The 16,169-nt window shown below is 42.8% G+C and overlaps 1 protein-coding gene across 3 annotated transcripts in view; it reads right to left on the bottom strand.

The window, feature by feature from the left end:
- cdon (cell adhesion associated, oncogene regulated) overlaps nt 1–16,169 on the bottom strand; it is a 92,004-nt gene that overhangs the window by 28,450 nt on the left and 47,385 nt on the right. For all 3 annotated transcript variants that reach the window (XM_074680124.1, XM_074680123.1, XM_074680122.1), the window contains exon 3: nt 182–320. In XM_074680124.1, the coding sequence (XP_074536225.1) occupies nt 182–254 (73 nt within the window). In that variant the 5' untranslated portion in view covers nt 255–320. The remainder of the gene's footprint in view (nt 1–181; nt 321–16,169) is intronic.

Here is a 16,169-nt window from a genome sequence, read left to right on the forward strand (position 1 = left end):
AACAAAGCGACATTAGCCTTTAGTCATAATAATCAATCTCTTAAAATCAGGGTTTCAGGCTGTTTATAAGGCCCCGTCATTAAACAGCTAATCTGTGTTGTTTGATTCATGCCTTTGTTGATGTCAAAGTATTAGTTTGTGATTTCCCACTGTTCAGTTTATGATCTGGAGAACAACTCACATGAGCAGCTGATGAGCAGGGCCTGGCTGAGACACAGCACAGTGGACAGGAGGACCCTTAGGCCACTGTCCATGGTGCACTTTGACCCCTGCCAGCAGCCGTGTTGCCCCACACGCAAACCCCCGTCTGATCGGCGAACCTGCAACACACAGAGGAGAGAAAACATGTCAAACCAGAGCTCTGCGTGGAAACATGACGACATGAGTGAGAGCAAACCAACATGTGAGGCTGAGGCAGGATTCCAGAGGTGAGAAAAAAATCTGTCAGGCTCCAAATGAATCCTCTAATCTTCACGACACATCCTCTTTACACACTCCTTGATCTCCACCTCTCACCCACTCCACTGTCTCCACGGAGGCTGGAATGTCCAGGCACCCCACCCCTCCCCTGCTCCACTCTCCCACTGAGATCTCCTGCTAATGGAGTGGCCGTGGAGAGACTGTCCCCTCACTCTTAATATCACTCTCTTGTCACACTGTGTTGCGTCCTCATAGGTTCACTGTAGCCTGAAGTGCAGGCCCAGACACACTGGAGGGCACGTAATTAGGAGCATTCCTCTATCCTTTTCAACCCGACCCCTCCGACTGCGGCACCTCCTCCTCCTTTCTCTGAGAGTAATCCGGCCGGCTTTGATCCCAGGTTCCTGGTTGGTAACCGGGGTTTGAGCCTGTGGCCGGGGGGACAATGGCCGTCCAGCTGTGATATTCACACAGGCGATTCGGGGGCTCGCAGACGTGAGCGGAAGGGCCAAGCGGGGCTGAGGGGTGGGTCAAATTAAAAGGATGATGTCTGGGTGGGATCGGTGAAGCCGAACAGGTTTCTAACGCTGAACATTGTTTCATCTCGACACTGAAGCAGGTCAATCTGTTTAGCCTCCGTGTGGGTTATTTTAGCACGGATTATCCCTTTATCTCACGACTCTACTTTCCACCAAATCTCATTTTTATTTCTTCATCTCTGCCCCTTTTTTTTTTCTTTGAGAGAGCATCCTGAGAAGAGGAGAAGGAGGAGGAGACGGAGAGAAGAGGCAGGAAATAATAAACTCTCTCAGCTCCTGGCCCACGCCCCTTTCTCACCCTGAGGTCAAAGGTCAAGGAAGAGCAGAGGGAGAGGGTGAACCAGCGGGTGTCTGGTGGCCCTGGACCAGCCCCCTGAGGTCAGCCCTGGCCCTCAGTCTTTCCCCTGCCAGCTCTCACACTCACACACACACTCTCACACACACGCAGGGTTACAGCACCAGAAACTAGGGATGAACCGATCCAACTTTTCTGGTCCTGATACTGATACCGATACCTGGGCTTCAGGTATCAACCGATACTGTTCTGATACCAGTAATTGGTAAAAACCAATTGTAATATTTGTTGGTAACACTGTACTTCAGAGACTTGCATGTTTCATCACACTGAGGTAATAATTAGAAAAATTTTCTTCTTTTTTCTTTGAAATTAGCACATCACTTCTTTAAAATCATGTTCAAATTTATTGTCACAAGTCACAATTGGTAGGTTACTATTTTTTTCTAGTTTCTTTGAAGTTTACTCCAAATTGCAAGGTAAGAAGGTAACGATCAGCAACTATTTTTAAAGTATCCCAAAGTTTCTGCTATTTCCAGAGAAGCAGGTGATAAATAGCTGCTAAGTCATTGTTTCCTCTGATAATTACCTTTAAAATGTTCAGTGAATAGTTCAATTTCCCAATAAGCAGTTGATAGTTAGCTATTTGTTATTTAATTTCGCCAAGTTCTTTAGTTCCCAGTTTGTTGATATGCATAACTGAGATCACATGTAAAATGATAAACCTTTATGATCAGGCCTATAATGTTTTACATGAATCAACTGAAGGCTTCAGATTTGATATTCACCAATGCACTGTGAGTACAGGTGCACTGCAAAACAGAATCTGGCCAGAAGTTATGTGCTAATTTTCACCAAATTCTCAGGAAATTTCAGGGGGAATTTCAAAGAAATAAGAAAACCTGCTGATACGGATTTGGGCCGATGACAATTTTTATGTTTTATAACTGACAGCATATAGCTTCAATAGAGGTATAAAAGATCAGTTTCAAATGTAAGGATGGGCTGACCACCAATACCCCAAAATCAAGGAAATAGGCACCAAGGCAGGTATCGATTGGCCAGCCAATAGATCGATGCATGTCTCTTCTAATTATTATCTAAGTGCGATGAAATTTGCGGACCTCTAAAGTAAAGTGTTAGCTATTTTTTACCCTGCAGACTAGTAATTTAGCAAAAAACATACAAGTGCATCAGAGGTTACTTTCCAAATCAAGTATCCAAGAGCGCAGGTAAAAAAGAAAAGGGAGAAAGCTAGGGATGGGTATCGAGTTAGGTACTTTAATAGAACAGAATAGAGTAGAATAGAATAGAATAGAACTTTATTTGTAATTGCAACAAGTGCAACGAAATTGCAAAAGCCCTTCAGTCAGTGCAAAACAGTTAAAAGTGCAAAAAATAAGCTGCCATGCACTGCAAAAACTGAAATCTTATCAAGTGTTTTTGTCTTATTTTCAGTAGAAAATTCCTCTTTAGACTCAATAAAGTTATTTAAGGACAAAAATGAGGTCTGAATTGCTCGTAACCAGTAAAAAAAAATCTGCCAATGGAACAAGAGAAAAGTTACTTGTATTAAGACATTATTCTAGTCTCAAGGAAATTTTCAAGCAATTTTTTCTTGCTCCATTGGCAGATTTTTTTACTGGTTACACGCGAATCAAACCTCATTTTTGTACTCTGATAACTTGAAACAAGACATTTTTCTGGATTGATAAGTTGAAAGTGGCTCATATCAAGTATCATAAGACAATTTTTACTTAAAAAAAGACAAAAACACTTGATAAGATTTCAGTTTTTTGCAGTGTGTTCAGATGCATTGATGGCATGGAGGTAATTGTTATATTGTAAGTTTTTGACGACAATGAGGTATTGATTTTAGCCTTTGTTCAGGACCCTTACTGCTGTTGGGTAGAAACTGTCTCTGAACCGGTTTGTCCTTGTAGTGATTGACCTTTACCGCCTGCCTGACGGTGACAGATTAAACATATGAGAAATATGTGTAAACATTATAGGTACCGACCAAATTCTGTCAAAAGTACAGAGTACCAATTCTCGTGAAATCAAAAGGTACCATGTTTAGGTACCTAATTGCATCCTTGTGACTGTGAGGGAGTGAAAGAGTAGGTGATTTTCCATGCTGGACATGAACACATCATTGCAAGTTTGAACAATAAATATGTTGAACTGAAAAAAAAATACTTTTTGTTATTTAACAAACTGATATATTTTACCACATTAATTAAAAAAAAGTACCAAAAATTGGTACCGTAGAGTACCGGTATTGATTGCCAGGTACTGGGAATTGGTGCCGTATTGTTTCAAATGTGAAAGGTAGCCATCCCTAGAGAAAGCTGGTTTCCTGTATTGGCACCATGGATCAAAGAAACTGATCCAGCTTTGAGGGGAACCGATCCACTGACACCCGATACCATCCTTACCAGAAACATGATAATAAAAACAAAACCTCTGCTTTCCCAATACTTCAGATCTCAAACTTATAATTTGTTGGTCAGGGTGAACTCTCTACATTATGCGTGTGCACGTTTTGCATTTCAGGCTCCACTTTAAGTGTGAGCCTGCTTATTCAGGCACATCAAACCCACATCTTGCAAGCTAGCATTTCTCCATCCCACGAGTTGCAACAGGCCCCCGCACACTGCCCCCATGTCATCAGTGGAAACTATCTTTCTCTTTCTGCCGGAATAATGATATATAATTACAATCACAACAGCGGCTCTGTATAAATGTGCAAAGCTGAGCGCGGCTAAACTGGCACATGGAGACTTCCTCTGCTTGTATCCACCTTTCTTTTCTGCTTTCTTAATCTCACCTGCGACTTCCTCACAGTGGGCGTAACAGTCGGGCACTGCAGCCCGGACTCGCTGCTCTTGCATAAACACACACACACACATGGCTTCCTATCTCAGCCATCAATCTGCCGCAACAAGGAAACACAGGGGCATCATTCCTGCTTCTTATCTGTTTGGCTTTCCTCTGACATCCGCCACCATGAAGCCGCCTCAGTGGAGACAGACACCGTGAGGATATCTTGTATCCCCCATCACGTTACGCCGAGACGTCCCGATGCTGGCAGCACTGGGCAGACAAAAGCTGGACCAATGAGGTCTGATGGCTCCCCTTCTTAAAACTCCAGACTTTACGGCTCAAAGTATGTTCCAGATTTCCCCCCTCCTATCCCAAATCCGATCTTATGTTACTCTCTGTTTTTGCACTTACGTTGTAGATGCATGGCCGCTCTTAAAGCGGGACGGCTGGCTATAAATTGAAGAGACATCCTGCGTAAAAAACAGACGTTGCCGTTGAAAGCTGATATACAGACACGGGGACAGTTTATGAAAATAAATGAGCTTAGTGTCAGTGAGTTCAAGTGGAAAAGTTCCTGTCTTTTGGGTGTGGGGGGATGACCTGTGAGTGTTTGGGAAATTTTTGAGTGACACCTGGATTAAGCGTGTAGAGGCGAGGAAAACCAGTCTTTGACAGAGTGTCCCTACTTTGTTTTTCAGTTTGGATGTTTGGATTTTATCCGTCAGGTTTCCTTCCAGAAGGATCCAGATTTACGGGGTTCAAGCAGCGCTCGTTTTTATCCATCTTGGGAGTGATACATAACTCAAACACAGGCTTCGTAGGACAAGAGGGATCCCCGGTGATGACACAAGAGAAAATAAACACACTGACAGGCCGCCCTCAGGGAAGGGAAAGGGGTTTGTGTTTTGAGGGGGGTTAGCACCTGCGCTTCTTTTTGGCCTCCTCTCTGCAGGAACTACTTAAAGCCCCATCTGCCCGCATGTGGGGCTGGCCCATATCCCTGTCATATTGGGTAAACAGGGACAAAAGCAACGCGGCAGAGCATCAAAGACCTGGAGGGCAGAGGAAGAACAGGTCACAACTGGTGCTGCTGACTGAGGTAGAGGAGGAGTAAGAAGAAGGGGGGGTCCTCTTTTCTTCACAGCTGAATAAAAGCCTGAAAGCCAGCAGCAGGCACCATGAAGCAGCTCCAGACCCTGATTCGATATCATGAGCTCCAGAGTGGTACAAATCCAATAAATCAGAGAGGTTTATCTTCAAAAAAAAGAGAGTGTAGCAAACGCCTGGGACTGACGGAGCTCACGCTGAGAGATAAAGACGTTAAGAAGTGTGATGGAGTCGTTTCTGGTATGATGGTCTAATCTGACCTGTGCGCTGAAGCTGATTCACATGCTATACCCCGGACCTGTCTGCACTCGCCCACATCTCACGGACAGAGGATCTGCAGCGCGCACATTCCTCAGAGGGAAAGAAAAGGGAGAGCGGCGGACACACAGAAAGACACAGAAACACACACTCACACTTACACACACTCTGGAGATGGGAGATAAATCCAAAACAAGACGATGAGAAGCGATGGGGGAAAAGCGACGCAGAGAAAACTGAAAGAAGAGCTTTCTGGGAGAGGAGTAAAAGGAGATGGGGGTAAAAAGAGGTGAAACATTCACAGGGAGGTGAAAAGTTGCCAAGCTGAGACTCATTTCTCCTCCCTCTTTATTTGGCTGGGAGATAAAGACATACAGATAATGGCTGAGCGTGCATACACCACTGCCAAAACTGACTGATGATTCAGCCTAACTACATTCAGCTCGACCCAGAAAACTTGGGAAGAGTCTCCCGAGACGAGAGACTCTAGGGGACCATTATGGGCTTCTTCTATTGGTCTTGGTGAGCCCACTGAGGCAGCCCGGGGCCACAGAGGAAACTAATGAGTGGAAACACTGGGCCTCTGGTATGGCCTAACTCTGTCTGATTAAAGACTGAGAAGTTATTAAAAGTGGGACAGACTTAGGGAGAAGGGAGGGAGCTAAAGAAAGACAGACATGATTAGGAATCAAATAAGGGAATTAGGAGAGGAAAGAAGTGGAGTTTCACAAAGGGAGAGAAGGACGGGATCACATTGAAGGGTTTCGATCGATGACACAAACGACTCCCCACGTTTGAAGCGACTCGCTGCAGAAAATTAATGTGCGTCTCCTCAATAAATCATCCAAAGTGAGTGTGACTGCAAGACGAATGAGGAACATTTACAAGGACAATGCTACTCTCACACACACTGCAAAAAAGCTGCAATCTTATCAAGTGTTTTTGTCTTATTTTAAGCAAAAAGTGTCATATTATACTTGATATGAGCCACATTCCCCTTATCAGTCCAGAAAAGTGTCTTGTTTCAAGTTGTTTAAAGACAAAAATGAGGTCTGAGTTGCTTGTAACAAGTAAAAAAATGCCTCCCAATGGAACAAGAAAAATTTGCTTGAAACTAGAACAATGTCCTCATACAAGTAAATTTTCTCTTGTTCCAAGTCTAAAAAAAACATTTTCTACAAAAAGAAAAAAGACAAAAACACTTGATAAGATTTCTGTCTCCCCAATGCGAAAAAATGAAATCTTATCAAGGGTTTTTGTCTTATTTTAGGTAAAAACTGTCTTTTTACACTAGATATGAGCCACATTCAACTTATCAGTCAAGAAAAATGTCTTGTTTAAAGTTGTTTAAAGGCAAAAATGAGACAAAAAATCTTAATACAAGTAACTTTTCTCTTGTTTTATGGCAGATTTTTTTTATGTGTTACCCTGGAGAAAACTCAAATCATATCAAGTGTTTTTGTCTTGTATTCAGTACAAAATGTCTTTTTAGACTTTAAACAAGCTAAATTTACCTGACTATTCCAAAAAAATGTTATGTTTCAAGTTGTTTGAAGACAAAAATGAGGTCTGAACTGCTTCACCAAAACCTTACCAAAAGCTGCAATCTTATCAAGTTTTTTGTCTTATTCTAAGTAAAAAAATGTCTTATTATATTTGAGTATATCAGTCCAGAAATAATGTCTCAGTTCAAGTTATTTAAAGACAAAATGAGGTCTGAATTCCTTGTAACAAGTAAAAAAATACCTCCCAATGGAACACCAAAAGTTTGCTGAAACTAGAAAAATGTCTTTATACAAGTAACTTTTCTTTTGTTTCATGGCAGATTTTTTTTTTAATTGTTACGCTGTGAAAAACGGAAATCTTGTCAAATCAAGTGTTTTTGTCTTATTTTCAGTAGAAAATGGCTTTTAAGACTTTAAACAAGCTAAATTCACCTGACCAGTCCAGAAAAATGTCTTATTTCAAGTTATTTAAATCCAATCCAATCCATTTTTATTTGTATAGCACATTTTACCAACACAAGGTCTCCAAAGTGCTGCACAGAGTAATTTAAAGACAAAAATGAGGTCTGATTTCTTAAAACAATTAAAAGAAATCTGCCAATGGGACAAGAGAAAAGTTACTTGTACTAAAACATTTTTCCAGATTTAAGCAAATTTTCTGGTAAATTTTCCTTGTTCCATCATCAGATTTTCAAGCAATTTAGACCTCATTTTTGTCTTCAAACAACTTGAAACAAGACATTTTTCTTGGCCAGTTAGGTGAAATTAGCTTGTTTTAAGGGGCTGTTTACGTAACAACGGTTTTAAGGTGAAATGCTCTCGTTTTGCTGGTTTCAGCCTCGCATTTACACAGAAACAGCGTTTCAGCCAACTTAAAACGCAAACTTTTGAAAACGGCCTCCAGGGTGGGAGTTTTTTTAAACGCTGCCAACACTGTTGCCGTGTGAACGGTAAGCCAGCGTTTTCAGTGGAAGCCCACACGTCACACTCCGCTTTGCGCGCCCACATACAACAGGACAACAGTACCGATGTTATGATCGTCGTGAACTACCGTGTTGTGCTTGTGCTAAATCAGCTGACTGTCTTTTAACAAAATGAGCATCTGTTGCTCCACTTTTGCACTTAGCACTAGCCAACACACCAGATGACCGGCTCAACTCTACTTCGGTGGAGATCTCCCAAAAGCTGCTTCTAGACAAAACAGTTATAGCACCACCTACAGGCCTGACATGCTTACTACAGTGTTTTCATTTAACATTTTCAGATGAAACGTTGTCATGTAATCGGGGCCTCAGTCTAAAAGGCATTTTCTACTGAAAGTAAGACAAAAACACCTGGTAAGATTTCAATTTTTTCCAGTGTAGAGGCAACTCAGACCTCATTTTCATCTTTAAATAACTTGAAACTAGACATTTTTCTGGACTGACCAGGTGAATGTGGCTCAAATTAAGTCTAAAAGGGCATTTTTACTTAAAATAAGACAAAAACACTACATAAGATTTCAGTTTTTTGTCTGTGTGTCAGCAGGAGGACTGAGCAATCCAGGAGGTGCAGGGTTGACGGCAAGGCCAGGCGGGTCCCAGAACCCAGTGCCGCCGCAGCCCTGGCGACACGGCCGCGCTGTGGGATCAGACGAGAAGAGGAATGAAAGGAGAGGCCCCCGGGGATCAGACAGTCACATCCCACAAAGCCCTGTTTACCAAGGACACACATCACCCCCCTCCCTTCACCTCCTCCCCCCCCCAATATCTCCCTTCACCAAAGCTCGACCCTCCCTAAGTGCCAGGGCCGGGACCTGGGAGACAGCGCTAATTCTGCCCCCGGGCTGGTTGGCGGAGGACACAAACGGAGCAGTGAGGGGGGAGAGAAAAGAGGGAGGTAAAAGATTGAGACAGAGGGAGAGTGGGGACTGAATGGTACAGTACGTAAGACCCATCTTAATTGGAGATTGTTCTGCAATGTCTTGTTTTCCTGGGAATCTGCGGAGGGGAGGGACAGGAGGGTGGGGAGGTACGGCTGTTTCCCAAGCTCCTGAACAGCGGGATTAACCGCGGGGGCGAAACTCAATAGCGGCCTCGGACACTGGAAACAGATCCCCGGGTATCGCCACCATACAAGGCCACCTCGAGACCTTTTGCAAAGCGCATGTAACTAACAACCCTTCCCTTTTGTCGGGGCTCTCTGGGCCCTTCCGGCTGATTTCACAGGCCTTTCAGCCCACAGGGGAACGTCTGCTCAGACGTTAAAGGTAATTCTGATGGAAAGGAGGAATGCACAAGAGGGCCGTCTTGCCCTCGGGGTGTGTTATAACACTGATCTCCAACATGTGCCAAGAGTCTGATTCAACACGCCAGCCGAGAGGGGAGCTGGGATTGTGCAGCCGTGGCACTGAGGAAGAGGAGGCTGTGGATTCACATTCCTAAACATCAGCGTTCATTAGAGAGATGATGGGAAAGCAGGTTGATGGAGTGGAGGACAGAAAACGTTTTTCCAAAATCGATGCACTGTGCTGTGCCATTATTGTATTAATTCGTCTTAAGTTTATTTGTCTTCTTCCTTTTTGTTGGATTATTTAGTGGTTGGCAACTAGCTGAAGGTGCATTACCGCCATCTACTGGACAGGAGTGTAGATGACCTGGGCTGCGGGGCTGTATGCATCACATGCATAGACAGTAAAAAAAAAATTGACGTCATCTTGCTCGGCTCAAAAACTGCTCCCCCTGGTGGCTGGCTGCAGCATAAGTCAAAAAATCTGGCTCCCCAGTCATTCCAGATGGACTGTGGTCAAACTTTAAAAAATTAATACACTTGGTAGAAATGTTTCACACGTCTGATTGTTGTGGTGATTTGAAGATATCATTTGGCTGCCTTGTATTCAAGTCCTCTTTTTTCTGGAAGTGTTGTTTTTATTAGTTATAATAGGTTAAAAGCGAGGTTTTATGTCACGTTTAACGATGATTGACACCCGCCATTCTTGTGTTATTATTTTTGGGGACCGTAAAATATTCTCCCAGAATCCCTCACAGTCTCTACTGCGCAGACTCTGGCTGCACAACTGCTACCAATGGCCGCGCCTGTGACGGGGGAATTTTGACTTCAAAACCGTACAATGGTAAGTGACGGAGCCATGCTGTCCACTCTATATACAGTCTATGGTCACATGTAAACAGAAGTTAACACGCGAATAATAAAAGAGCCGGAGACGATGTTCATCCAAAAAAGTCCCCAAAGTTTGGGAGAATTTCGCGCTGAGTAAAAACGACCTTGCATGGCACGGCAGTGCAATGATCCAGCACTTAAAACACAAACATGTGGGGCTCATCGATGACGAGCTGGGAGCTCAACAGCAAGGTGAGGAGCTACAAAATCCCACATACACTCCTTTAATATGTTGTTAAATGCATGGCTTGTCTTTAAGGACTTGTTTAGTCTTTTTATTAAATCGTCACCCCGTTTGAAAACCAAGAGGAGTTCGCTAAACTAACGTTAGCATTAGCGTTAGCTGCTACAGATAGTGGTAGGGCAGAGGGGGTGAACTGTTTGACCTGCAGGTGAAAAGACTGAGGACACATTTTTATTTATTTGCCTTTTTGTCCCAAACTGTTGATTCTTTAAGGGACATAACAACGCATGTTTGGTTTCGCAAATCTTACGATTATGCTTTCTCATCCTTTTCTTTTACCGATTCATCGATTAATCTTAAATATAATCGTCAGAGTAATCGATTACTAAAATAGCCGTTAGTTGCAGCCCTAGAAAACATTAGGTTTGCCACATATCTTGAGGGAGTCCAGCTCTCCTATCAGTGGTTTTAAAAGCTGCTGTGTGGGCTGTGAACTCTGGGCACGCAGTGATCTGATCCAGCTGTCCCCTCCCCTTCTTCTCCCCGCGCTGCAGTCTCCCATCCCTCCCCAGCTCTCCTGGATTCCATCACCGCCTGCGTCTCTACAGCAACAAGCAGAAAGACGCAGACAACAGTTTCTGTTCAGTCTCTCTCTGATAGGTCGCTGGCTGCCGACCAAAAGCCCTCTCAAACTGAAACATATATTCACTAATGTAATTTCAAACATGCAGAGAGAAAACAAGACACGGCGTCCAAGTAGAGGTACGTCAGTTCTGCATCACTTCGAGTCTGCTGGAGTTAAACTCAACCGTGTACCATTAGCTGCTTCGACCTTGCCTTTGTTTGTCATTGGAGAGGCGTGAGAGACAGAGAACACAGAGTATTTTCATTTCTCATAATGATAAATTGACCTATAATGGAGCGATGGCGCTGCATTACCAGGGGGCTGGATTTACAAGACAGAAAGCTTTGCTTCCACAGCCAGCGAGCCGAACAAAAACAAACAGACGTAAAACGGTTAAAATATAATTAGTCTTCTTCACCAATTCCTCAAATCTCTTGAAGAAACCCAAACAAACAACCGGGCTCCCTTGTACGAACAAGTTTGAGGACCCAAAGATAAATACACACTCCTAAACAGAGTGTGTAAAAGCTTTATTTAGTTTGTCTAAATGTTTATCCGTCTCGCCTTGTAACACTCCACGCTTGTTGTGCGGCGATCAAGTGATCACAAAACAAACTCGGTGGTGATGTATCAACACACAGAACATCTGAGTTTCCACTTCTGGCTCGTGGTCAAGTCTTCAAAACCTCTCCGGCGTATTTCGGGTTCAGGCTGCAGAGTGAGAAAAGCACACATGACGTAGTGCTCGGATGGCGCCAAGAAAAACACGACCTCATGACAACAGCGAAAACATACAGAAAGCGTGGCGCATGCTAGCTGCTAACTGCAATCTTTGTTTAGGTTTGCTACTGTTAAAAGCAGCACAGGAGGATGACAGTGATTTATTTCAGGTGAACAACGTCAGAGCAGGAGGAGAAGAAAGTCAGAGCTCCGTTTTGTTTGCTCAGACTCACTTTGCTGCTATATCTTTTGGAAATGAAGGGTTTCTCTGCTTCCTAAGGGTCTACATCTTGGAGTAAGGTAGGCCCAAAATGGCACCCACAACCACAGGCCCAGCAGCAGCCTCACACTCTGATCTGGGAGAAAAACAGCCCTTCAAACAAGTAGCCTGTTTGTCAGCCGGAGGGGAGTGCCAGCCACTAGTTTTGCCTTAATATAGTCTTGCTGATCGTTGTGCAGGCTTTTCAACAGCACACACACACTCTGGTTCACAGAAAACCCATGTCAGATGTGACTTATTGGTTCAACATTTGAAATAGAAAGCTGCGGTTGCTCACAGCTTCTTGACGAGAAAAAAAACTGGAACTCTAGGGGCCTGCGCTGAGGCGACGCACTAAGCCAGGCATATTTAGTAGGGTCAGTTTCAGGAAGGGAAAAAGAAATGAATCTTGCAAACAGGAAGACGCTGAGGATGCAGAAAGAAAAAAAAATCCCCTCGAATGTTCTGAAATACTTTGCTGTGAGAGCTGTCAGCAAGGGTTCGGTTCAGAAGTTCACTCCCTGAAATCTTCCCCTGGGCTGAGGAATCATTAGAAAACTACACCAGACAGGCCGTGGAACAATGGGTCTCATCGTGTGTTCGCTTGACAACTATGAGAAGAAATGTTGTTTTTGGCGAGAGGCGAGTATTGTGTAAAATGCCACGTCGAGCCTTCCCCGAGGAACTGCGTGTTCTCTCTCATACATGTGGAGCTCTGCATCATGTTAAAGGAACATACGAAACGCAGGCCTTCACAGGGTAATGAGCTCGCTGTTAAATGCATCATACCAAACTTTAAAAAGGAACCTGCAGTTTGCTCCAACGCTTCATGACCAACAAAGTATTTTGCAGAAAATATTCAATCCAGACCTTCAGTTATACTCGAGATTTAACGGTACCTTCAACTCACGATCCAATACAGTCTTCAAATTATGACTGAAACAGTTTTCTTTAACTATGTTAGTCTAATAAACTGGTCTGTGCGTCATCGCGCTCAAAATCACTTCCTACCGTTATCATGTCTCTCTTTCCATCTACCTGACAGTGACAAACAATATCCGACGAGCTAAAACAAAAGTAGATACGCCCTCTGCTGTTTAAAAAAAGCATTACGATTCATTTTTCATCTTAGCTGATTTGAATTTTCATACATTTGTGTTGATTTTTAACTGTCTTGCAATGCATCTTTACATCCCTAATTTCTACAGCTCTACAGTTTTATTTAGCAGACGCTTTTGTCCAAAGTGACGTTATTTGCTGCTGAAATTAAGTGCAAGAAATTTGTTTTTGTTTTTTTTTTTTTGTTTTGTTTTGTTTGTTTTTTTTCCCATGTAAAATAATGTGTCCATAACTAACCATGATTCATCGCTGCAACAACATAGTTCAACCTTCTAGAGGTGTGAAAAAAATATTGATACGGCAATATACCATGATACTTTGAGCTCTGATACAAAATCGATATTTGAACTCTTAATATCGATGTTGCCGAGTTGGAAGTAAAATACGACTTCCGCACTTCCACTGCAGTAGATGGCGCCAAAGAGCTACTAACCTTTATGTTAAGAGTGGGAGAAAAAAAATCGATATACAGTATGTTTTGTTTTTGTTTGGCAGTATCAAAATCAGGATTCTTCATCATTTCAGTCTTTGTTTTTAAAATGGTTTGGAAAAAAGTTACCACTTTTCTCCAGCAGAGGGCAAAATGTTTCTCTCTGACTCATGTGATGTGCATTCTATGGAAAAATATGGCTCCTGATATAGTCTGCAGACATTTTCATCATCATCATCATCATTTAACTTTTTTACATGGTCTGGAGTTAAAAATTCAAACTATGAATCACATTTAAATTGAATCGACACCCGATAAATCAAAATGGGATCAAATCGCAAGGATAGCATTTCATCCCAGTACTACTATATGTTGCCCATTGATTGTATAATAAACATCATTTCAAAATGTATTTAAAATACTTCATTTCTAAACTTGATAATGTGGACTTTTTGTTGAACTGAGCTAGTCAGTATGCAATAGACATCAATGTTTTCCTTGGTCCTTTTAATTTTGAGTAACATTTTGATTTACATTTACATCATCTCTTTTCTATTCTTCGTTAACTGTTGCGTCAAGAGGTTCTTGCAAATGCTCACCCCTTCAACCTTCAACAACATTCAATGTTTAGTAGAGCTGGTATGAAATGGTCCTCTGGCGATTCTATTCTATTGCGATTTTTAGGGCGCCGATTCGATTTCAATTGTGATTCTGCAATATTTACGATTTTTAGTTTGCTTTTTTATCACCAAATCATGTGAAAAAGTTAAATGATGATGTCTACAGACTATATCATGAGCTATAATTTCCCCATAAAATGCACATCATGTGAGTCAAAGTGAAACATTTCGCCCTCTGCAGGAGAAAAATGGTAACTTTTTTCCAATCCAGTTTATAATCAAAGACTGAAATAAAGAATCTAAAAATAACTGACAAAGAATCCAAATTTTGATATTGCCAAACCAAAAAACCTAATATATTGTATAAGGATTTTTCCCCACCCCTTATGTTCAGTGTTAAGTATTCTCTAAGATCTGGGTCTGAGACCCTCTGACTCATTCTCCCCCTGAGGACAAAGAGGAGAAGGGTCAGATTAAGGGTCCAAGTGTTCCCTGAACAGATGAGTCTTTAGACATCCCTCAAAGTAGAAAGGGACTCTGGATCGTATAGTTTGGTAATTCTGAAGAACATCACTCTTTCCTCTAGTTAAAGTGTAGTAGTCTCTAAAAAACCCTCGCTGCTCTGAAGCATCTGCTCTTTGACTATTTTCATGATCTGTACCCGCCTTGTGATCAAGTGTTTTCCTCGCGGCGCCGTGTGTGGTATCGGTTTACATTCCCTTATCATATTGAGGAGGCAGACATATATATTTAGATGAAGCCTGTATTTCCATTACATTAGCAGAAAACAAACCCTCTCCGGAGAAGAAGCAGACCCCCTGGTCCTGCGTATCTCCTGCCTGCACACTTTGGTCTCGCTGCATTTCAGTGGCTGGCTGCACATCTGTTTCTGCTGCTCCAAAAACTGTTTGTTTGTCTTAACAATTACGCCCTGATGTTTCTCATTTCATTTCTTAAATCTCTTGAAAGTCATTATCCAGTTTCAGGTCCTTCAAGGTTCTGAATTTTTCGAAACTCAATCCGACCATCTGTTGAAAGCTGCTGTACACATCGGGCTACGCTGGGCTCACCTCTGACATTTCAGAGGAGTTGTAGCGGAGGAAGCATGCAGCCTATCTGTAACCTGCTGGAGTAACATGCTTGCATAGTAAAGCGAGTCAGCGCCGGGATGTGTGGATCATCTGTCAGAGGGGGGGTTATGGGAGAAACGGGGAGGGAGGGGGTCCCACTGGGAAACACAGAGGTTGTGTAGTTAAAATAATGACAGTGTGAGCTCAGAGCAGATAAGAAGTGCTACTAATGACAGCTCCGTGTAAACACAAGTGACACCTTCAGCTACTGGCTTCATGGCTGCGTCGGCTTGGCTTCAATTTATCCAGTTTCACTCACAGCTCTCCCCTTGAATAAATCTAGGGAGGGGAGCCGAGGCTGGAAAGTAAAAGTTTTTTGTGTTGGCGCTGCTGCAGCTGCAGGGCGCTCTCACCAACCCAGCAGTCACAAGAGCTCAAACTCTGTCTCTGACCTGCACATCTTTCCCATCCACCCCCTGCTCATGGCTGCTGGGTGTTGTCAATCAGCACCCCCCTCCGGGCTCCCTGAACATGGGGGCTCTTTGGCATGCTGCCCAAACCTCCCTTCTGTCCATCTAATGAGGCCTGAGCTCCGGGTCTGTCCTTGACGAATGGAAGCTGAAGCTCGAGGAGTTAAGGGCAGAGTAAAAACGCTGCAGTATGACTCAATCCCTGAGCAATGGGAGAAAGAGGAGTGCTGTGTGTCAGGAGCTGGAAACGAGACGGGTTTTAGTTTAGGAAGAGATGCTCTGAGGGTCAAACATCCACCGAACGGCGGTCACTAAATTCTACTTTGTTAAACTAAGAAGCTGAGATGGATTAGTGCGCAGAGATTTAGGAAAGCACTAAGACTTCATTGAGCTGTCAAAATATTGTGATTGTAGCGACAAATAAGGTGACGGCTGAAATTTATTTTCTGTTTTTTACTATTTCATCTGCAAAAGGTGAATTTTATGAAGTAATAAAGAAAAGATTTCTAAATTACAAATACATTAACATCAAACTTAGTTTTTTAATTTCACTTCTTTTTACT

This window comes from Halichoeres trimaculatus, unplaced genomic scaffold (assembly GCF_033239565.1).
Source record: "Halichoeres trimaculatus isolate MK-OKI-2021-1 unplaced genomic scaffold, fHalTri1.1 fHalTri1_scaffold_9, whole genome shotgun sequence".
NCBI lineage: Eukaryota > Metazoa > Chordata > Actinopteri > Labriformes > Labridae > Halichoeres > Halichoeres trimaculatus.